At 31.4% G+C, this 23,262-nt stretch overlaps 2 protein-coding genes and 1 non-coding gene across 3 annotated transcripts; 2 read left to right on the top strand and 1 right to left on the bottom strand.

Moving 5' to 3' along the window:
- Positions 1 to 4,671: 4,671 nt before the first annotated feature.
- LOC113863682 (zerumbone synthase-like) lies at positions 4,672 to 7,544 on the top strand. Its single transcript, XM_027497338.1, has 3 exons — positions 4,672 to 4,695; positions 4,854 to 4,930; positions 6,737 to 7,544. The coding sequence occupies exons 1-3, from the start codon at positions 4,672 to 4,674 to the stop codon at positions 7,542 to 7,544; spliced, it is 909 nt and encodes a 302-aa protein (XP_027353139.1).
- A 12,722-nt stretch (positions 7,545 to 20,266) lies between these two features.
- Positions 20,267 to 21,160, bottom strand: LOC113862259. The gene has a single exon (XM_027495353.1). It carries the CDS (start codon positions 21,158 to 21,160, stop codon positions 20,267 to 20,269), a length of 894 nt encoding a protein of 297 aa, XP_027351154.1.
- A 1,062-nt stretch (positions 21,161 to 22,222) lies between these two features.
- Positions 22,223 to 22,329, top strand: LOC113864124. The gene has a single exon (XR_003504729.1). It is a non-coding gene; the product is annotated as a small nucleolar RNA R71 (small nucleolar RNA).
- The last annotated feature ends 933 nt before the right edge of the window (positions 22,330 to 23,262 follow it).

A 23,262-nucleotide genomic window follows, 5' to 3' on the forward strand; every position in this document is an offset into this window, starting at 1 on the left:
TGACAAATTTATTTTTTAAACAAATTATTTAATTTGACAACAAGATATTTAAAAAGCTAATATGAAACAACTAAAAGTAATTTTTTTATTTTGTGGATTTGGTTTCAAATTTTAGTTTTTATTTTTATACTTTAATGTCAAATTTTAAGTCTAAAAATATAAACTATCTAATACATATTTAAATTTATTTATTAAAGATGAAGTGACTAGTAGAGAAATGACTATGACTGTGGTAGATGATCAGACAAATAATAAAGTTTGATGACCAATAGTAATAATAATGATGATAGTGGTGGTAATAAAATGATAACCATAGTGCAATTGTTATGAATGATAATCATGATTGTAGTGATGATCATAATATTGGTGGCAAAGTCGATGGTAATAATTATTATAGTTATAGTAGTAAACTATCATTGATTGTGTGGTAAGGTCAAATTAATTGAGGAAGAAATAATAAAGGTGGTGTGACCAATTATGGTAATTATGATAGTGACAACAACAATGACAATAATAATCAATTGTGATAGTTATGATAATTACAATGAATAATAATGGTAAAGGTGATGATAATATAATGATGTTAGTAGTAAATGATCATTGTACAATGACATTGGTGATGTCAACGAGTAATAAAGGTGATGTTAGGTTAATGATGAGACAATATCAATAATATTATTAAGAGTTTTATTAACCTCAACTCTTAGGGTTGAAGATAAGCAACTAATAATAGTAAAATTTTATTAAAAGGTGAAATATTTATTGTATTTTTATAGCTTCAATACAATAACTGTATACTTTTTTCATAAAAAATTTATATTTGTGGATGCTTAAACTCAACCCTAAAAGTTAAAGTTAACAAAATCCTATTATCAATAATAATAATAGTAATGATAGTTACAATCAACTTTAGTAATGATTGTGGAGGACAATAGTAGCAATGACAGCAGTGGTCCCAATAAAAGGAACCACACTAGAAAGTGATAACAATAATGATTATGGTAATAACAATAATAATAGAAACAATTAATGATGATCGTGATTGTAGTAGTGAGAATGGTAAAGATAATACTAATGGTGATAACAATTATAAGATAATAATTAATGATAACAATAATAATATGAAGATAACAAATATGTTTTTTAAAAGTGAGAAAGAGATTAAATAAGTTATTTATTCAGATAAAAATATAAATATAAAAAATTTAAGATAAATTGACTTTAAAATTGAATTAAATATTAATTTAACTCTATTTTAGTCAAACACATTTATTTTGAATTTTGTATTTAAAAAAATTAAAATCTTGCAATAATTTCAAACAAACCTATAACAATTTTTAAATCTTTTAAAAAATAATTTGGTAACCCTAATTTTTAAAAACACTGATACAATAATACTCACTTGATGATGAAATTAATAAATTACACTCTTCTAAATAAATAAAAAAAACTTGTATTAAGCATATGCTTTAAATTCAAAATTAACTTAAAAATTTTATTGAACACAGATTCTGTGGGAAAATAACATTTTGAAAATCATATTTACCCATTGATTATTAATCTATTTCTCTATTATGAACTTGAATTCTCATCTTTGAATAAAATTATTTTATTTTTTAAAAGTTATGTGACAAAAAAATGTGAAATTTTGTTTTTAGTTTGTAATGTGAAAAAGGGTATTTAATGTGAAAATTATAAAATAAAAAATGAGTTATTTAAAACTAACGTTATAATCTCAAACATGAAGAATTTATGATATTTATCAACTATTTACTGAATGTCTGTACCATTCGTTACCGTTTTTTCTTGAAAATAAAATAATGATTATTTATGAATAAATATATAGAAGTTGAGTCAAATTTAAGATATTTATATTATTTAATAATTATTTTTGTAAAAATATTAGCTTTACTAATTCAATCTTTTATTTGAAAGTAGTAGAATAAGTTTATAATTTTTATATAAAAATAAAACTAATCAATACTTTATTTTATTATTTTATTTTTATACAAAATATTTTATTAAAATATAAATAAATATGAATTATTGAATGAAACATTAAAAAATTATGTAAACTTGATATGTATAATAAAAACAATATTATATTATCTAAGCATTGAATTTTTAAATTTCACATTTTATAAAAAAATTATTAAAATCTAATGATAAGACACACAATGTGTATATAAGTATATAGGTGTGGTTTTAAAAATATTATTAATGCCACAAAAAATTATTAAATGGTATAAATATTTTTAACATTATATATTCACACACACAAATAACAGAAGAAAATTGAAAAACAAATTTTGTCTTAAAATTAATTTACTGATTGTCAAATTAATTTTAAGAAGTCCAAATACTATACAGAGTCATTATAATAAATAGAAGTATTCAAATAAGCATTTATTTCAGGCTCATTTGGCGGTTATATATAGATTTTCAGAGTCTGTTCAATTAGCAATTAATCACACTTTGGGTCAAAGAAATCATGTTGCTTTGAGAGTTAGTTGTTTTTTTTTTTTTTACTTTTTTAACTCTTCCATAGCTACACAGTGAATGAGCAAAATTGATTATCAAACAAAACAAACAATATTTAGTTTTTTTTTTTGTGAGTAAAATTAATTTTAAATGTAAGTAGACATGTAAAATTCTATAAAACACACACAATTCAATTATGTTTTGCACCCTAAAAAAATGTAATTTTAGTTTTAATTTTTTTTAAAAATTGTTAAAATATAGTCCTAATAATTTGGACTCATTAAAAATTAATATATGCTGTCAACTGAAAAAACGTAAGTAGAATTAAAAGCTATTCAACTTGATTTTGTTGCTTAAACGTTGGTATGAACCTTCAAAAATTTTAAAACAAAGCAGGCTCAAGTTGCTTTTTTGCACTTTAATAAGTTTAATGTCTCCTAATTTTCCTATCAAGGCCTGACAATATGTCTTTTCCTATATTCATGCATATATGAGTAGCCACTTCTACAATGGCATATATAGTTTTGATTTATTTATTAAAACTTGTGATAATGAATGGAATTTTTATTGTGAGTACATACAAATTGGAGGCAGAGTTTGCATTAAATATGAAGGTGTTAGGGAAGTCTTCTGTGGAATAAGTTACAAGGAAGGGGAATAGACCCAAAAAAGATAAGATAAAACAAATAAGTAGCTACTAAGGATATAGGATAGTCTTTTAAAAAGGCTTCCCCTTTTCGTTTTTTTCTACTTTAGTGATTAGGAAACATATTTAATACTAATTTATAGGCAATGGTCGGTTGGGCACATAAAATTGCATGAGAATCCATATCCTCTTTGGTGATATATATTCTTTCTTTTGACATGTAAGAGTCAATAGATTTCCAATGTGCAACAACTGGCCCATATAACTAATGGCTAGGGTTTATCATGTGCCTAACATCTAATTGGAGCCACTAAGGATAATTACCATATTAGATGAATAATGTTGGTGTATTAATTTCCTCTCAATTTCTTTCTGGCCCCTACTTTTTGGTCTTTTCTGCTGCTTATGGCTCTACCTTTTTATGGGGCATATGCCATTGCCTTCAAAGATTGCAGTGCTTTTGTTAATTTCTTTTTCCACACGCTCCATCTTCTTTTAATAAGAAGACTCACACCTAGCATTGATTGGTGTGAAAAGAAAACGAAATCGATTGTGATTGGATTTCCATAGGTTAATGCTAAAGCTAGAAGTAAGCTTGAGCAAAAGTATCCAAAAAAATCAAACACACACTTAAATTCTTGCATGAATTGGGATTGTGGTAGGTCCTTGGGACTGTCTATTATTACAATGAAGCATGTATATTGTGCAAATAAAAGAATAGAAGATGCAGCCATATTGGTTCCTTTCTTTACTCAACATTAACTTCCTTACGGATCATTAAATAAGACAGATCATGACAGCCATTAGTCATGTTCATTCTTCATCATCTTCTCTCTCTCCCTGTCCATGAAATGCGTGTCCAATATTTCAATTTAAATTATAAGCCAATGATTTTTAATGCCTGAGATTTTTTTAGTGTAGAAAAGGCTTTTTATCTGTTTTTAGAATGCCATGTATATTGTTATACTAAATACCTATAAATAATAAATAGAAGTTAGGTTAGGTTTAGCTGAAGAAATTAGTCTCTTACAAAGTGATAAACTAAATTTAATTTTTTATTGAAATATATATTTTTTAATGTGTGACCATATCTTAATCGTGATTTTACTCTTAATTTAATAGTATTTAATAAATTTTAACTAATAATAGAAAATTTGGTAAAAGATATATTTTTAATACTCAGTTCTGTCCCTCGTAGAAGTTATATGTGAAAAAAAAAACTAAAAACATAAATACAAAATTATATTTTAGAATTTGTAATTTTATATTTCTTCCTATTGGATACAAGTAACTTGTCATAATTATATTTGTTAATTTACACAGAATAGAAGGATGCATAGTTTTGACCTTATATATTGGATCAAGCTCCCAGAAGGAGAATCATTTTCTTGAATACTACATACACACAACAGACAAAACGTTTCCTACTCCTTCCATAAATACACTCATCAACCTTTCATTTCTTTCTGTGCTTTCGAATTAACCTGAGATCCAGCAGCTAAAAGTCCAAACCTCGTTGTTTTTCTCAGATCTTCGCCGCCGGCATGCTCAGAACAATAGCCAGGTTCGTCATGTTCCTTCTTTTCTAATATCAAACCTCAGTCACTTGTTTGCTCAATGTCTTTTTTTCTTGTTAACTGTTGCTATAAAAGTTGAATTTTTTGGAACTGCTGGGTTTCTAAATTTTGTCTCTCTTGATTGAGTTCACTTAATCTCTTGCAGGGAGTTGAAGCTCACCACTCTTACCAATGATTTGCTTCAAAAACGCAGCAGATTCTACGCCACTACGGTTGGTGGAAGAAGGTGAGTCTTGTAAAAGCTCTTTATTATATCAGCTCATGTTTTCATTTAATGGGTGTTATTATGACAAAACTTATGTGATGTTCTGTTTGTTAATTAAATTTTATATTTTATTTTAATAAAATATTTATATTAATGTTATTATAAGTTATTGAAATATACTCAAATTTTAATTAATAAATAATACCAACAGTTTTTCAAATATTGTACCTAAATTTTCTCCTTATGTTAATTATGGTACTAATATTTTTATATCACGTTTTTTATAAATGAGTTTTGTTATATATATATATATTCTTAATAAGTTTTTATTATATATGAAAAAAGTTTTAAATTAAAAAAAATACATGTATGTATTTCAAAAATATAAAATGTATTTAGTATATTTTTTATTTAATAATTAAGAAAATTACAAATACAAAAAGTAAAAAAACTTCTAAAATTACTATCTTACAAATTATTTTCCTTTTTTTTTTTCCTATTTTTCTCACTTATAAAAGATGCCGTGAAAATTAATTATATAAACAACATTTTTCATTACCTAACTTATTCGTAATGAGTTAAAATATAATTTGATACGGGAAAGTAACATATTTATACAGATTGGTTTTCAAAAGCGTCAATGTGCTGATAAATTTATCTTAGCAGGTTGTAAACTTGTAAATGCTATTTTGTTTTTTACTTATGATGAAATCCTTGCCATTTCTAACTCTCTTAGATAACTATTTAAATTCTAGATGTTAATAATTAACACAATGTTTATTAGGTAGGAAAAAGAAACATGAAAAGGATACTGCAAATCTAAGGCGATTATTTAATTAAATTTTATTAAGTTGCATTGACAAATAAAGAGCAACACAGTGTTTAAGTGACTTGAAGTTAATAGAGACGTAGAAAATTAGAAATAAATTTAAACAATGACAAGGGAATTCCGTGAAGCACATGGAACAAATCGTGCAAGCTGCCTCCAATTTGCATGTTCTCATGCTGTAGATCTACCAAACAGAAACAGCTAACGTGATTTAATTGACCAATTTTATTTTTAAACGTGTCAGTTACTTAACTCATTCTTGTAGCTTTCCCTACTAATAATGGAGTCCAACAGTACAAAAATTTCAAAACTATTTCACCCCCTTTATATACACAAAGTCGTTTTCTGCTTGATAACCACAATTTGTGGTCGTTTCTTAGATCTTTGCTAAAAACAACATGTTCTCATAAAAATTCATGATTAAAATTATTTTTTTACTTATATTCTAATTGCATTTAATGAGCTTAAGAATTAATTTTAACAAATAATTTTAATAAAATTTATTTAAACCATTAAATGTAATTAAAGTATGTATCAAATAAATGTCAACTATGTGTTAGATTTTGTATTAAAACATGTGCATGGTATACAAAAATTGATTTTTAGTATAAAGTAAACAGGACCTTTATTAATTACTATAAACCATAGGTTTAAATCTCCAAACCATTAGGTACAGTGTGGGAGGGGGGGGGGGGAGTCAACTTTCTTATTCTTAGTATTTGAAAGCAAAAGAAACCCATCCAATCCAAGGGTGTTTGTAAGTCCTTGAAGGAATATGCAATCTTAACTTGTTGTTGGAAGGGAATTTGGTCCACGACATCATCCTCCAACTTTGGGAAAAAGAAATGATGCTTTCTGATTTAGACGTTGGGATAAAGCTGATAGCATTATTTAGATACGATTGTTCCATCATTCCAATCTTCTTCACATTTCAAACCAAGCCATTTCTTTTCCTCACCCATGATCATTGATGTTCATCCATTATGGTTCCAAAAAAGCAGGCTAGAGGGAAAAGTGGCACTCATAACAGGATCAGCAAGTGGGCTTGGCAAGGCCACAGCCCATGAGTTTGTGCAACATGGGGCCCAAGTAATCATTGCAGACAACGACACTCAACTTGGGCCACAAGCTGCAAAGGACTTGGGCCCTTCAGCCCGCTATGTGGAGTGTGATGTAACCATTGAGGCCCAAATAGCAGATGCTGTAAATTTTGCCATGACCCACTATGGCAAACTTGACATCATGTACAACAATGCTGGCATAACAGGCCCAACACTCCCACCAAGCATAGCAGAACTGGACCTTGATGAATTTGATAGGGTCATGAGGATCAATGTCCGAGGAATGATAGCAGGCATAAAGCATGCAGCCCGGGTCATGATACCAGTGGGCTCTGGGTCCATTCTATGCACATCTAGCATAAGTGGGATCATGGGTGGGCTTGGGCCTCATCCATATACAATATCAAAGTTTACAATACCTGGGGTGGTGAAATCTGTGGCCAGTGAGCTATGCAAAGCTGGGATCAGAGTAAATTGCATATCCCCAGCCCCAATTCCTACACCTATGGCTTTGACTCAAATTGGGAAGCTTTATCCTGGTTTAACACAAGAACAGGTTGTGGGCCTTGTGAATGGGCTTGGTGAGCTCAAAGGTGCTAAGTGTGAGGACATTGATGTGGCCCGGGCTGCATTGTACTTGGCATCAGATGAAGCAAAGTTTATCTCAGGCCTAAACCTCATTGTGGATGGAGGGTTTACCTCCTTTAAAAATTTGAAGTTCCCTTCTCCAGATCAAACTGCCTAACCTTTATTGTTCATTTCTGTAATGTACTATGGTTGATTTTTGAATATGTTCATCATTTTTTCTTGCTTTCAAACTTAAGAATAGTTATGTTTATGTTTTTCCGTACAATGAAGATAATGAGGTTCTCCGTCTGCACGGTGATTTGACTACATTAGAGCAAGCATGCATTTTAGTCTAATGTATCTATATATATTCTTTATAATTAATCAATTTTCAAAAACATTAAAATATATTTTATAAATTAATCATTTTTAAATTATGGTGACTTTTAAAAAATCTGACTAGCTGCAACGAAGATAATGAGGTTATCTCCAACAACACGGTGATCTGAGTAAAAGTGTAGCTTATAGTCTAATAATCTATACGAAAAATATTAGTAATATTTTTAATAGATATTTTTAATACTTTTTTTATTAGTCAATTTTTATAAGTTAAAATATATGTTTTTTAAATTAATTACTTTTTTATTTTTAAAAAATTAGTCAATCACAAAAATATATTAAAAAGGATTCAAAATATGTGTTACTACCATTTTTAATGTATAATTCTAAATTCTATGACTTCTTTAAATACTTTTAATTATTATAAAATAATAGAAAATATAATAAAGATCTTCTTCCATATGTATTAGAGAATTATTTTTTTTTAAAGATAGAACATAGATGTATTGTTATCTTTAGCAATTGTTTCTGTCAAATGATCTTTATATAAAAATGTCAAACAATACCTTACAAATCATAAGATACTAAAATGAACATTACAATAATTCACAATGAATAAAATTAAATTTTCTCATCAAACATAAAGTAAATAGTTAAACTTATCTAAAATTATTCTCAACAAAACTAATAAATAAATATAATAATTAAATTATATTGTATAATTAATTATATAGTCTAACTAATTAATTAATACTAATTACAAAATAATTAACCTTTGTATTATTAATAAAATAATTTATTTAAAAAATAAAAAATTTACTAAAATTATTTTCTTTCTTAGTTATGTGTATTTTTAATAAATAAAATTAAATAAAAATAATGTATAAATTTTTTTCTCTCTGTAATTACTTTACTTTTTATCCACCTTTTGATAATTTAGTTATAGTTATAGTTATAAAAAATTTAATAATTTTTTTATTACTTTATATAAACTTTCAAATCTTTTATGAATATTCATGTTTATGTTTATAAAAGTATCTTTATTACTTTTTTTGGGTAAAGGAAAAGAAATCACAAAAATAAACTAATGTAAATTAAAGAGACGTTGGAGGATCATCAAGAGAGTGAAAAAAGTCATGAGACAAGAATATAAAATGAGCTAATTTGTCAACTAACGAGTTAACTTTGCAAACAGTATAACCTATGAGTACATGAGAGAAATTATACATTAAATAATGAATATCTTGTAGAATAGAATACAAAGACTAATTGTAATTTCTTTAAAATAATGTTTATCTTTTCTGAACAATCAAATTACAAAATCTTCTTAGGATAACTTTTCAATCTTTCCAAGTACAAACCTTAAAAATTACTTTCAATTTATGAACAAAGAGAAGACTAATTACTATATATATATAAAAAAAAAGTAAAATACATTAATTATTTACTACCACAATCTCATATGACACCACCACAATCCATATGATTCATCTTAAAATTATTGCCTTCATTAATTTTACAGTACTTGAAAAATTGTGGATTTCATGACATTTTTCAAAAAGAAGTAAATTTAAAGGTAATTTATTTGATATTAGAACCGGTAAAAATGGATCAGCCAGATGGATTGGACTAAAAAAACTTGTTAAATAGGTGAGCTTGGGTTCTAAAAAGTAAGGTATGAAATTACCTTAGGCCATTTTGACCCAATCCATATAAGCCTACTACCCAGTAGGGCTTTAACTGGGCTAGCTAATGCGGGCTTGGGTAGCCCACATATATATAAAATGGTCTAATATAAAAAAATTGGACAAAAAAAACAAGTGACCTATTAAGTTGATACAAAAATAGTCTAAAATAGCTTATTAAAAACACTTAAAATAGCAAATAATAATAATAATAATAATAATAATGGCATGTTATAAAAAAAAAACAACAAAAAATATTCAAGCTGTCAGGCCATATCCATTTTTACCTTGGGCTAAATAAGCTCGACTCATTTGCGCTTGTTATCTATATCGAGCCAGACTAGACTGTCCATTTTAACATCTCTGTTTGAGATTATTAGCAAAGAATAATTCTTCTTAAACTAACTAATAAAATTCAAAATATGATACATACTTCATTTCTCCTCATCAAAGAGCATATTATTCCTCCAACGTCAAAACTACGAAAAAATGGATAAATAAAAAAATACAATCCCTATGTTGAGCTAAGTTAGCAAAATAAGTAGTCATAAAGTCATGAAAATTATAATAGAAACCTTAAAAATATATTATTAGATCAATTTTAACATAAACATGAGCATAAAATAATATATTTAGTTTTTTTACTTATACAAAGTTTTGTATTATTTTGTAAACACCTATATTTATATTTATAAAATTTACCTTATTGTCTTATAAAACTTTTAGATTTCTTATAAATATACTTGTTTATATAAAATTCATAATAATTAATTTATCATTTGTAATATATTCTGACAAAAATTTCATCAATTACACATATTTTGTTTCATGTAGAAGATACGTTCTCCTATTAGAAATTGTAAAGTCCAACTGTCATTCCATTTTTCTTAAAATTTGCACTTTTTTAAAATTACTTCTCTCTATCTTTTCTTTAATTAATTATAAAAAATTATTTTTAACATTAAACAATTTGAATGGTTTTGAGAATGTGGATGTTGTAGGGTATTCGGGAGAAATTTGGTGTTGTTGGAATATTAATAGGGTTTAAGTTTCTGTATTAGCCAAATTTAAATATTGTATTCACCTTAAGGTTTTAATTGGATCATGTCTTCTATCTATGCTAGTGCTCGTGAAGGAACCAGAACTGAGTATTAGAAGGTAATTCATTTTAGTTCTTTCATTGATTCTCCTTGGTGGTTAGTCAAGGATTTCAATTTTATTCTCTATGATTTTGAGAGAGTAGGAGGTAGGCATGCTAATCTCTCCAGTGTTAGAAAACTATTTGTTTGTCTAAATACTTGTGGTTTACAGGATTTAGGTTTTAGGCTTTAAAAGAAAAATTAGATAAAGTTGTGATCAATGACTCTTGGAAATCACACTTCCATAATAGTTCTACAATGCATATTCCAATTCTAAAATTTGATCATAATGCTTTTGGTAAAAAATAAGAGACAACAAACATGTTCACCAAATTAATAAGTCCTTTAGATTTTTAGCTCCTTGAATTTCTCACAGCGACTTTCACACCCAAGTTAGGAACTCTTGGCTTACCTCCAACCCTTGGATAGAAAATATATTTAGATTTCAAACTAATATCTTTAAATACAATAAGTCTATGTTTGGCAACATTTTCAATAAGAAAAACTAAATTTTCAATAAAATTGGGGGAATTTCTAGAAAATTTGTTGTGGGAGAAGATCCTTTCTTTCAAAACTTAGGAAATCTCTTTGGAAGGAATAACAACTTATTCTGGACCATGAGGAAGCCATTTGATATAATCATTATAAGGATAATTAGATAAAATTTGGGGGGTAAAAATACTAGATATTTTTACAAAGGTGCAAAGTTTCACATATAAGGAAAAATAATTAAAGCCCTTAATAATTATAAGAATAACCGAGAATATGACTCTGTGAAACTTAAATTCATTGTTCTAAAGTACTTTAAGAATATCTATTTTGATCCCTCACCACAGGTTGTTGACCTGCATAATCTTAAAACACCTTTCCTCCTCTGCAAAGTTATAATCATATTAGACTTAAATTTAGGGTGACCATGGAAGAAGTTAAGGCCTCCTTATTTAGTATTGGTAACTTTAAATCCCCTTGTCCTAATTGCCTTCATACTTTTTAAAAAAAAAATCAATGGGAGTTTCTAGGTCCTTTTATCTATGATTTTGTGTTAGATATATTTTTTAATCCTAAGAAAATTATCGTTATAAATAAAATTGAAATTACTTTAATCCCTAAGTCTAGTAACCCTGAATGCATTAAGAACTTTAGACTCATTTCCCTATATAATGTTAGCTATAAAATTGTCACTAAAATTCTAGCCAACATAATTAGGAGCTATCCTTTCAGCCTAATCTCTGAGCACTAATCTAACTTCATTCTTGAGAGGCAAGGGATAGATAACTCTTTAATCATTCATGAACTTGTGTATTCTTTTAGTAAATTTAAAGGTAGAAGTGGATACATGATCCTCAAAATTGATTTGGAAAAAGCTTATGATCGACTATGATGGAAATTTATTATGGATACTACTAAAAAAAATTGATTTTGAAACTAATATAGTTAACCTTATTAAACATTGCATTTCATCTAACTTTATGTTTTTAAACTAGAATAAGAGTAAAATTGAGTCCTTTTTACCCTCTAGGGGTGTCTCCTACCTCTTTGTGCTGTGCACAGAAAGGTTAGCCCACCTAATAAAAAATGGAACCATGGCTGCTAGCTAGACCCCCTTCTCTTTCAGTAGCTCAAGACCTCAGGTTTTCCATTTATTCTTTGCTGATGACAGTTTTAGTGGCTAAGGCTAACATGCATCATGCTAATATCATTAAAATTATTTTAAATGATTTTTGTTCTGCCTCTGGTTTGAAAATAAATTATGATAAATCTTCCATATTTTTCTCTAGAAATTCTAATTTTTCTCTTATTTAACAAACTAGTAATAGCTTGGGCATTAGCTCAACCAAGGATTTTGGTAGATATCTTGGCATCCCTATTAGCCATCATAAACTCTCTAGGCAGGTTTTTGCCTTTATCATAGACAAGGTCCAGAAAAAATTGTTCCTTTGAAAAATAAATTTGTTATCCATGACTGGTAGGGTTGTTTTAGCTTAATCTTGCATTTTAAGCATTCCTTCTTATCTTATGCAAACCATGTTAATTCCTAAGGGGGTATGTGATGAGATTAATAAAATCTATTGGCAATTTACTTAGGGATCTCTTAGGGGCAAGAAATGTTACCTAGTTAGTTGGGACAAAATTTGTAGATCAAAAGATAATAATGGTATAGGTTTTAGGAATCTTCAAATGCTAAATTAAGCCTATTTAATGAAATTGTGCTAGAGAATGATAACTTCCTCCTTTACTCTTTGGGCTCAAGTAATTACTAGCAAGTATAAATTCTTTCTTGGTGAGAACACCAATATAGACAATAACAATTACTCTTCACGTCTTTAGAAAGGCATGTGTTCTATTTGGCATAGTTTCTCTCAAGGGCTAGGTTGAGTTATTGAAAATTGGTTAACCTCTAAAGTTTCGGCTAACAATTGGATTCTTCATATTTCAAATTTTTCTAGTTTTGCCCTTCAGCCTGTTCCAGACTTTGATTTAGACCTCCTGTGATTCTCTTTTCTGCTCAAGATGAGTGAGATTGGAATAAGACTAGAAAATTTCTTCCTCCTCCAATTTGTGACTTTATTTCCTATTTAAACCTCCCTAATATATTTGGAGTTTAAGACAATGATTTTTGAAAATTTAATAGGAATGAAATATTTTCTATTAAATCTACTTATAAGCTTATTTTTGTTAATAACAATTATCCCAATTTTAATGCCTCTCTGTTTAAAATGATTTAAAAATAGGAAGAGCCCCCAAAGTTATCTTTTTTCTATGAAAAGTTGTCCATGATAAGCTTTTAATCAATGTTGGGAGACATATGAGAGGCATATCTAACTCATCTCTTTGCTCTATATGTAATAGTGCTCCTAAGACTGTCATGCGTGTGATTGTTATTTTGCTAAGTGGGTTTGGAACCACTTTGTTTTACCTCAAAATTAGGCTTATTTTTTCAGTAATAACCTCTCCTGTCTGGTTGCATCATAATATGTTAGTTTATGGCAGAGAAAACTTCTCAGGTTGGACTAGGCTTTTTGGTATAGTTATATGGCATCTTTGGAAAAACAAAAATGCCACAATTTTTTAGAACCCTTCTTTTCAACATGCTACTTTTATTCAACAAATTTTTTGTGATTTTAAACACTTTCAATCTTGCTGCAGGGGTAAATCTGTTGTACGTATGGCAAGTGTACCAATCGTTACTGTAGTAATAAAATTATCGTCCTCAGGGATTGAAATTGTTAAGTACTAGATTACTAATTTACGTCAAGTTTGAGAAATCAAAAAAACTGATCAATTCAGCGTAATTATAAAATTAACAAAAATTTAATCAATATAAAGATGTTAGAGAATTGATTTCATATTCTTTCTTATAGATTCCTACCCTTTTTAACTGATGCAAGAATTATAATTATCCTCTTGAGTTGATTGAGAGCTGTTTACCTGTAATTCCTTAGGCAAGTAAATCTGTTCATTGAATCCTAATCCCTAATTCCTTAGGATAATTACGAAATTCAATAGAATCGTGAGGAACAATTATCAACTCATATGAAAACTAATTAAGTATGCCCAATTTCCCAATTGTGACAAATTCTAATCTGTTCTATCTCTAATCGCAAACAATCCCCAATCTCCCAATTGTAAAATTGCTCAAAGAATAATCATTATAAACAGAGATAAAACACTGAAATAATTAAAATTACTTAACAGCAATGGAAAGGGTTCAGAACATATAATCCTGAATACTACATCAATCCTCTAACACAAAGGAATTTAGTTATGCATAATGTAAAAATAAAAACCGAAAATCAGAATATGAAGCAATTGATCTCATCCAAGTAATCTCCTCGTCCCCTCGTTCTTTTGTTATTCTCCTCTTATTTATATGTTAACATTGTAACTTATCGAACCGCAGGCATGGAAAAATCCACAACCTGCCTGTGGAATCCTTTGGCTTGACTTTTCAATTTCTGGCACCTTTCCACAGGCATGGAAAAATCCACAGCCTGCTTGTGGATGTTTCTGACTTCAAATCTTCACTCTGAAATATTTCCACAAGCATGGAGCGATCCACAATTTAGTTGTGGAATCTTCTGATTTTAATTCTTCGCTCTGTCTTTTTTCCAACTTGATACTTGCTCCCTCCAAACCATAATTTAAGCACCTAAAACACTTACTTGCAAGAAAAAACAAGCAAACCAACTGTGTAATCTGAAACAAAGATAATGCATGATAAAATCAACCAAACAATGCAATAATGTATGCAAATGGCCTAAACTAAACATGAATGCAAATACAATTTATACACACATCAAAATCTCCCAAGCTTAAACTTTTGCTTGTCCTCAAGCAAAGAAAACACAATGAAGACAAGATAAGGAATAAACTTAAATGGAAATATATTATCTCAACCACTCGATTCAGAATAAAACAATGATATCCAAGAGCACCATTTTCACAATTTTAGCACACTATGACTAACTTGTTAGGTTCTTAGTGCAATTGGAATTGAAGCAAGGCACTAGACACTACGTCAGTCAATAGTTATCTTTTCTTTTTATTTATTTGTTTTTTTTTCTTTTAGGTTCCCAGCATAGAAGACACTTACCTGCCAACTATGCTTGGTTCTTCCACTCAATTGCTATGCACTTGCCACACGTGGTCTCAAAGGAGTGCCTGCATTAGGAAACTAATTTTTTTTTTTCAAACTAGACATTTCCCCAGTAGCCAATCAGTCTCAAAGGGGTACTTACAGTATTTCCCCAGTGACCTATGACCTCAAAGAGGTGTTTAGTTAGCTTTAGAACCATTTTTTTTTATAAGGCAGACAATTCTCCAGTAACCAAATGCAGTGAGTGTCACCATAGAAACCTAAAACTTCGTATGCCTTATTTAAATAGATTAAAAGTCTTCCTTAAGTGTCATAGTACCAAGATCATTGTGTTTTGTGTGAATTTTCCCAACAAGTAATCATAAACCAAATATCAATAGTGCTCAGAAAATATCATTGAACAAACTTAGAACTTATGGTTAAGAGAATGAATTCCCATTTCAACACATATGCAAGCATTTAAATAACCCTTTATTTTTCATTTAATTTTTTATTTTATGAGTGCAATGTATATGACTATGCAAATGCACAATGATGCAAGATGATGGATAAAGAAAGAATAGATGCATAAAACTTCCCCAGACTTAAATATTTACATTGTCTCCAATGGAAACAAAATAAAGAAGAGGGGAAAGAAAACTCACAAAATCAAGGCATATGAGAGCAAAGCAGAGCCAAAGTTTCCTGCATCATTTGTTCCATAGTTTGTTGGTAAAGGAGTTGTGTATCGCGAAATTCCACAAACTCATTGTAATGCCTTTCTTGCTGGGCTTGTAGTGCGGCAATGGACTCATGGAGCCGAGAGAAGTCACCAACATAAGGACCAGTGGGAATGAATGAATACTCAGAGGACTGTCCAGGAAACTCAGTAGGATCATCTTGAAAATCAGAATGAGCAAATGTCCAACAAGTCTTTTCACGCACAGTGGTGAATTCAGAGTTAGGGAGAGGAGGTGGAGGCATCTCCAAAGTGTCACACATCACTAAACAATAATGATCATCCCGTTTAACAAGCATCTCATTATTGACCAACATTTCCAAATCAATTCTCGAAGTGCCTAAAATTGGCTTGTCATCATTTAGCGGAATGTTGAAATGACGTGCAATTGGAGTGATTAACCCCCCAATAGCTATTTGACCTGACAAAGCTTTCCCTACCTTAGTAAACTGTCGTGCCAGCCAAGAACCTGAATCTAAATCAACAGCATGAACCATACCCCACAGAAGTAACAACTCAGATTTTCGAACAGCAGCATTACTATCACCACGAGCAAATATAGTATGGGCCATGAGACGATGAACATACCGGAAACATGGATTATGGATGTGGGACTCCTTAGATTCAGAGGAAACAAAATCACTAGAGCCAGATAATTTGCACCAAAATGATGAAGCTATAAATTCACGGGGATACTTCCTCTCACACCCACATGGTAACCCAAATATGGAATTAAATTCAGCTAAAGTGAGGGCTAGATCTCTATTATGCAATCTGAATGTGATTAGCCCAGCTGTACAATTTTTACCCTGTATAATCTCTGCATTAATTGAACTAAGGAATTCAATGGTAATCCTTTCATAAACAAGGTATTTCAGATTAACAAAATTATCCCAACCAAGTCTACCTAACAACCAATTCACTTCCTCTAACATGCCCAAAGTGGTTAAAGTGTTCTCATCAAAATACCTTGTAGGCAATATGATCCTCTTAGACAAAGAAGTATACCGCATCCTTTGCTCCTCATTTTTAAATACAATACCATGGGGATTTTCTTCAGGGGGCGGATGACGAGGACGTTTTCCTTTGCTCTTCACTGCCACTGTTTTGTGAGACATTGTCAACTTATAAAGCAAAAAGTTCTAAAGCAGCCAATGGTGATGTTAAAATCTCAGCCCTTGTACGACTCAATAACAGGAAGAATAACAAAATAAAACCCAAAAACTGAAATGCCCCACACTTAAATAAGTTGAATGCAACAAACCCACAACACCAAATAATGAATGACTAAAAATACCATGGAATAGGATTGTTTGTGGGAAGATGAAGGTACTTAGTGTAGCTGGGACAGCTATGGCGACGTTGGGCTGCACTTTTTGGTGATGGTCCGTGGTGGGTGATGTAAGGGCTGTGTGTGACGGCAGTTGGGAGTGTGAAATGGAGAAGAAGAAAAAAAGAATTATACTAGGTTTTTTTTTTTTTTTAGAAATACCTTAGAAAACCACAAGTGTGAAAAATTCCATGCCTCACTTGTGGAACATTCTGTCAAAAATTCATTTCAAAATTTTGTGTGTTTTTTTGTTTTATTTTGTGTTTTTTTTATTTTATTATTTTTTCAATTTAATTTTTTTTTTCACCTTCAAATAATGATGCTAAATTAACAGTGGTCTTTTTTCTTTCAAAATCACCCCCTAGGTACAACTTCAATCTCTGACCATTAACTTTAAAGTGTCTTTCTGATTTAAGGTCTGAAATTTCAATTGTACCAAAGGGAAATACCTGTTGAACAACAAAAGGACCTGACCAGCGAGACCTTAACTTACCTGAAAATAATTTGAGCCTAGAATTGTATAACAACACTTGTTGGCCAGGTACAAACTCTTTAACCACAATTCTCCTATCATGCCATTTTTTGGTTCTCTCTTTATAGATCCTAGCATTTTCATATGCTTGCAATCTAAACTCATCCAGCTCATCCAATTGTAACAATCTTCTTTCACCTGCATTCTTTAAGTCAAAATTTAGAAATTTAGTAGCCCAAAATGCTTTATGCTCTAATTCTACAGGTAAGTGGCATGATTTCCTATACACCAACTGATATGGTGACATTCCAATAGGAGTTTTAAAAGCAGTACGGTAAGCCCACAACACATCATCTAGTTTCCTAGACCAATCCTTTCTAGTAGAACTTACCACTTTCTCTAAAATTCTCTTTAACTCCTTATTGGAAATCTCTACTTGACCACTTGTTTGTGGATGGTAAGGGGTAGCTATCTTGTGCTTCACACCATATTTGCCTAAGAGTAACTCCAATTGCTTATTGCAAAAGTGTGAACCTCCATCACTAATGATTGCTCTAGGCACACCAAATCTAGTAAAAATGTGTTTCTTGATAAAAGAAACCACAACCTTAGCATCATTTGTTGGTAATGCATTAGCCTCTACCCACTTAGACACATAGTCTACAGCAACTAAAATGTACTGGTTTGAAAAAGAAGAAGGAAATGGCCCCATAAAATCCATACCCCAAACATCAAAAATTTCTACTTCAAGTATATTATTTAAGGGCATCTCATTCCTCTTTGAAATATTCCCCACTCTTTGACATCTATCACACCTCTCAACAAAACTACGAGCATCCTTAAAGAGGGTAGGCCAATACAATCCACTTTGTAATACCTTAGAGGCTGTCCTTTCCCCACTAAAGTGCCCTCCATAATCTGATCCCTGACAGTGCCAAAGAATACTCTCAAACTCATTCTTAGGAACACATTTCCTAATTATACCATCAGCACACCTTTTAAATAACAAAGGATCATCCCAATAATAAAATTTAGCATCGTGCAAAATTTTTTTCCTTTGCTGAAAATTAAAGTCATGAGGAATTATACCAGCTGCCTTGAAATTAGAAAAATCAGCAAACCATGGTAAAGAAGTAATGGCCAACAATTTCTCGTCGGGAAACTCTTCTGAGATATCCTTGATAGCCTTATCAATCTTCAATCTTGAAAGATGGTCAGCCACCAAATTTTGCTTCCCTTGTCTGTCTCGGATTTCCAAATCAAACTCCTGTAATAGGAGAATCCATCGAATCAATCGTGGCTTGGCATCTTGTTTAACAAACAAATATCTCAAAGCAGCATGATCAGTATAAACAATGACCTTAGAGCCAACAAGATAAGGTCTGAATTTATCAAAGGAAAACACCACAGCAAGTAACTCTTTTTCAGTCGTGGCATAGTTCTTTTGGGCATCATTCAACACACGACTAGCATAATATATAACATGAAAAACTTTTTCTTTCCTTTATCCCAATACAGCACCTACAGCATAATCGCTAGCATCACACATAATTTCAAATGGTAAAGACCAATCAGGTGCCGTAATAATAGGAGTAGAAATAAGTTTTTTCTTAACGGTGTTAAATGTTTGCAAACATGCATCATCAAACTTAAAAGGAGCTTCTTTTTCAAGCAGATTAGTCATAGGCTTAGCTATTTTAGAAAAATCTTTGATAAACCGCCTATAAAAACCCGCGTGTCCTAGAAAACTTCTAACCCCTTTAACATTCACAGGAGGAGGTAATTGTTCAATTACCTTTATCTTGTCTCTATCTACCTCAATACCTTTAGCAGAAATTCGATGACCTAGGACAATACCTTCTCTTACCATGAAGTGGCACTTCTCCCAGTTAAGCACCAAATTAGTTTCTTGGCATCTTTTTAACACTAAAGTCAGGTTAGTAAGGCAAGAATCAAATGAAGAACCAAATACAGAAAAATCATCCATGAAGATCTCAATGCAATTTTCAATTAAATCAGAAAAAATAGAAAACATACACCTCTGAAATGTAGCAGGTGCATTGCAGAGACCAAATGGCATTCTCCGGTATGCAAAGACTCCATAAGGACATGTAAAGGCTGTTTTCTCTTGATCTTCAGGAGCCACTGCAATCTGGTTGTAACCAGAATAGCCATCCAAAAAACAGTAATACTCATGCCCAGCCAATCTCTCTAGCATTTGATCAACAAAAGGTAGTGGAAAATGGTCCTTCCTTGTGGCTTGATTAAGTCTTCGATAGTCAATACACATACGCCAACATGTAACTTTTCTAGTTGGGATGAGTTCATTATTCTCATTCATCACTACCGTCATACCACCTTTCTTGGGTACAACTTGCACAGGACTAACCCACTCACTATCAGAAATTGGGTAAATTATACCTGCATCCAAAAGCTTAATAACCTCTTTTCTCACTACCTCCTTCATAGTTGGGTTGAGCCTCCTTTGCGGTTGACGCACCGGTTTAAAATCCTTCTCCATAAAAATTTTATGCATACAAACAGTAGGACTAATACCTTTCAAATCATTAATAACCCAACCCAATGCAGATTTGTGCTCTCTTAATACCCTCATAAGTTTCTATTCCTCAACACTTGTCAACTCATTGTTTACAATTACAGGGTTAAGCTTCTGCTCATCTAAGAACCTATATTTCAGGTGGGAAGGGAGTGGTTTTAATTCTATCTTTGATGTCTCTTCCATTCTTCCCTCATCTCTGTTTAGTTCTTCAACCCCTCTTTTGGAAGTAAATACTGGCTTAAGAGCTTCTAATTGGTAAACACAGTCCACCACCTCTTCGTCATTCACTTTCTCACTCAGCTCCTTTGCTCCCATTTCTGTTAGCAAGGCTCCCTCTAATGGACTCTTCCTCATATATTTTCCCATCTCCTCTAACATAAGAGAATCATCCATTTCTACCCGGAAACAATCCTCCTTGTCCATCGAGTGCTGCAAAGCTTCATTTATAGAAAAGGTAACTTTTTCATCCGCCACTCTCAACATCAACTTACCTTGCTGTACATCAATCAATGCTCTCCCTGTGGCTAAAAATGGTCTTCCCAATATAATTGGGACTTTAGAATCTTCCTCCATATCAAGCACCACAAAGTCAGCTGGGAAGATGAATTTATCCACCTTTACTAAGACATCCTCCACTACTCCATAAGGATAAGTCACTGAACGGTCTGCCAGTTGAAGAGTTATCATAGTAAGCTTCACTTCTCCAATACCCAACCTCTTAAAAATAGACAAGGGCATCAAATTGATGCTTGCTCCAAGGTCACACAATGCCTTACCAACCATTAAATTTCCAATCTCACATGGGATTACGAAGCTTCCTGGATCCTTCAACTTGGGAGGTACTTTTTTTTGAATTATTGCACTGCAATCTTCTGTGAGCATTATGATTTCATCTTCTTGAAGCTTCCTCTTTCTGGATAGCAAATCCTTCATGAATTTGGCATAGCTTGGCATTTGTTCCAATGCTTCAGCAAAAGGAATATTGATGTGGAGCTTTTTGAAGATGTCAAGAAACCTTGCAAATTGCTTCTCTTGCTCCTTTTTCTTCAACCTTTGAGGGAATGGAACAGTAGGAACAAAAACTTTTGTTTTATCATTCTCACCTGCCTGACTATTATCTCCCTCATTCTTTTTTTCACAATTTATCTCATCATTTTTTTCTTCTTTCATCACTTCTATATCACCACTTTCTTTCTTTTTCTCTCCTTCCACCTCACGGTTTTTCTCATCAATTAACACCTTTCCACTCCTCAATTGAATTGCTTTACATTGTTCCCTTGGGTTAGGAACGGTGTCACTGGGAAATTTACCAGGAGATCTCTCTGAAAGTTGTTTTGACATTTGACCAATCTGATTCTCCAAATTTCTGATTGAAGCTTCCTGGTTCTTGAAATTTGTCCTAGTGTCATTCATGAAGTTGGAAGTTTGCTCCACAAAGGTAGAGGTTTGCAAGGATAACTTCTCTAAAGCACTCTCCAAAGTAGACATCTTGCTCCCTTGATTGCTAGATTGTGCTTGATATTGATATGGAGGCCTTGGTTGGTTAGATTGTCCTGACCCACCCCAAGGTCTATTTGGTGGGTTTCTCCAACCTGAATTATAGTTATTGGAATATTGATTCTGTTGTTGCCCTACTACATTAACTTGTGCCTCTTGTTGAGTGGTTTGACATTCACCATTTTGATGCGTTCCTCCACAAAGTCACACACCAAGGAAGATATATTAACAGCTTTAGCCTGCATACTACCCAACTACTGAGTCAAATTAGTAATTTGTTGTGTTAAAAGCTTGTTCTGTGCTAGAATAGCATCCAAAGTATTAACCTCCAGTACTCCACCTCTTCTATTTTGGCGATCAAATTGCATGTTCACTGTATTATTTGCCATCAATTCAAGAGTCTCCAAGGCTTCCTCTGGTGTTTTCAAATTAAATGACCCTCCACTTGCTGCATCCAATATCGCCTTAAAAGAGGGTGAAAGGCCATTATAGAAAATTTGCACTTGTAGCCAATCTGGTAAAGAATGATGAGGACACTTCCGAATTAGGTCTTTATACCTTTCACATGCCTCATATAAGGACTCAGACTCTTGTTGCACAAAATTAGTAATCTCATTTCTCATTCTTGCTGACTTGGATGGAGGAAAATATTTGTTCACAAATTTAGTAGCCAAATCATCCCATGTAGAAATACTCCCTTGAGGTTGTGATTGAAGCCAACTCTTAGCTTTATCCCGTAATGAAAAAGGAAAAAGCCTCAAGCGAACTGCATCATTAGTAGCTCCATTGATCTTCAAGGTGTCGCAAATTGCAAGAAAATTCTCTAAGTGAGAATTTGGATCCTCTGATGCTGTACCTCCAAACTGATTTTGTTGGATGACTTGTAAAAGTGCAGGCTTAATTTCAAAGTTATTGGCTTGAATAGGAGGCCTCACAATACTCCCTCTGTAAGAATTAAGATCTGGCATAGAATAATCCCTCAGGGTCCTTCTCACATTACTAGCTTCTTCTGCCATTGGTGATTCTTGCTCTGCTTCGTCAGCTAATGCTTCTTGTCTTGCTCTTTCTCTCATTCTTCTTCTTGCACTTCTTCTATTCCTTCTAGCAGTACGTTCAATTTCTAGATCAAAAAGCAAATCTTCCGGAGCAACAGTAACTCGCATAAACAACTTAAAGAACAAAATACAAAAAAAAAAAATGAAAATAACAAAAATTGAAGTAAAAATTAAGAAATTAAAAATAGAACAATATGAACTCTCTAAAATCTACAACTCAAATCTCAAGTCGATTAGCTCACTAATATCAACTGAAAATTCAATCCCCGGCAACGGCGCCAAAAACTTGTTGTACGTATGGCAAGTGTACCAATCGTTACTGTAGTAATAAAATTATCGTCCTCAGGGATTGAAATTGTTAAGTACTAGATTACTAATTTACGTCAAGTTTGAGAAATCAAAAAAACTGATCAATTCAGCGTAATTATAAAATTAACAAAAATTTAATCAATATAAAAATGTTAGAGAATTGATTTCATATTCTTTCTTATAGATTCCTACCCT

This window comes from Abrus precatorius, unplaced genomic scaffold (genome assembly GCF_003935025.1).
Source record: "Abrus precatorius isolate BTA unplaced genomic scaffold, Abrus_2018 Scaffold3, whole genome shotgun sequence".
NCBI classification, from domain to species: Eukaryota; Viridiplantae; Streptophyta; class Magnoliopsida; order Fabales; family Fabaceae; genus Abrus; species Abrus precatorius.

What these genes read in the sequence shown, in the direction of transcription:
- LOC113863682 (XM_027497338.1), top strand. Translation starts at nt 4,672, where the DNA reads ATGCTCAGAACAATAGCCAGGTTC. An exon ending in TCAGAACAATAGCCAGGTTC is followed by an intron (nt 4,696 to 4,853) that starts GTCATGTTCCTT and finishes TCTTGCAGGGAG; the next exon opens with TTGAAGCTCACCACTCTTAC. An exon ending in ACTACGGTTGGTGGAAGAAG is followed by an intron (nt 4,931 to 6,736) that starts GTGAGTCTTGTA and finishes GTTCCAAAAAAG; the next exon opens with CAGGCTAGAGGGAAAAGTGG.
- LOC113862259 (XM_027495353.1), bottom strand. Translation starts at nt 21,160, where the DNA reads ATGCCAAGCTATGCCAAATTCATGAAGGATTTGCTATCCAGAAAGAGG.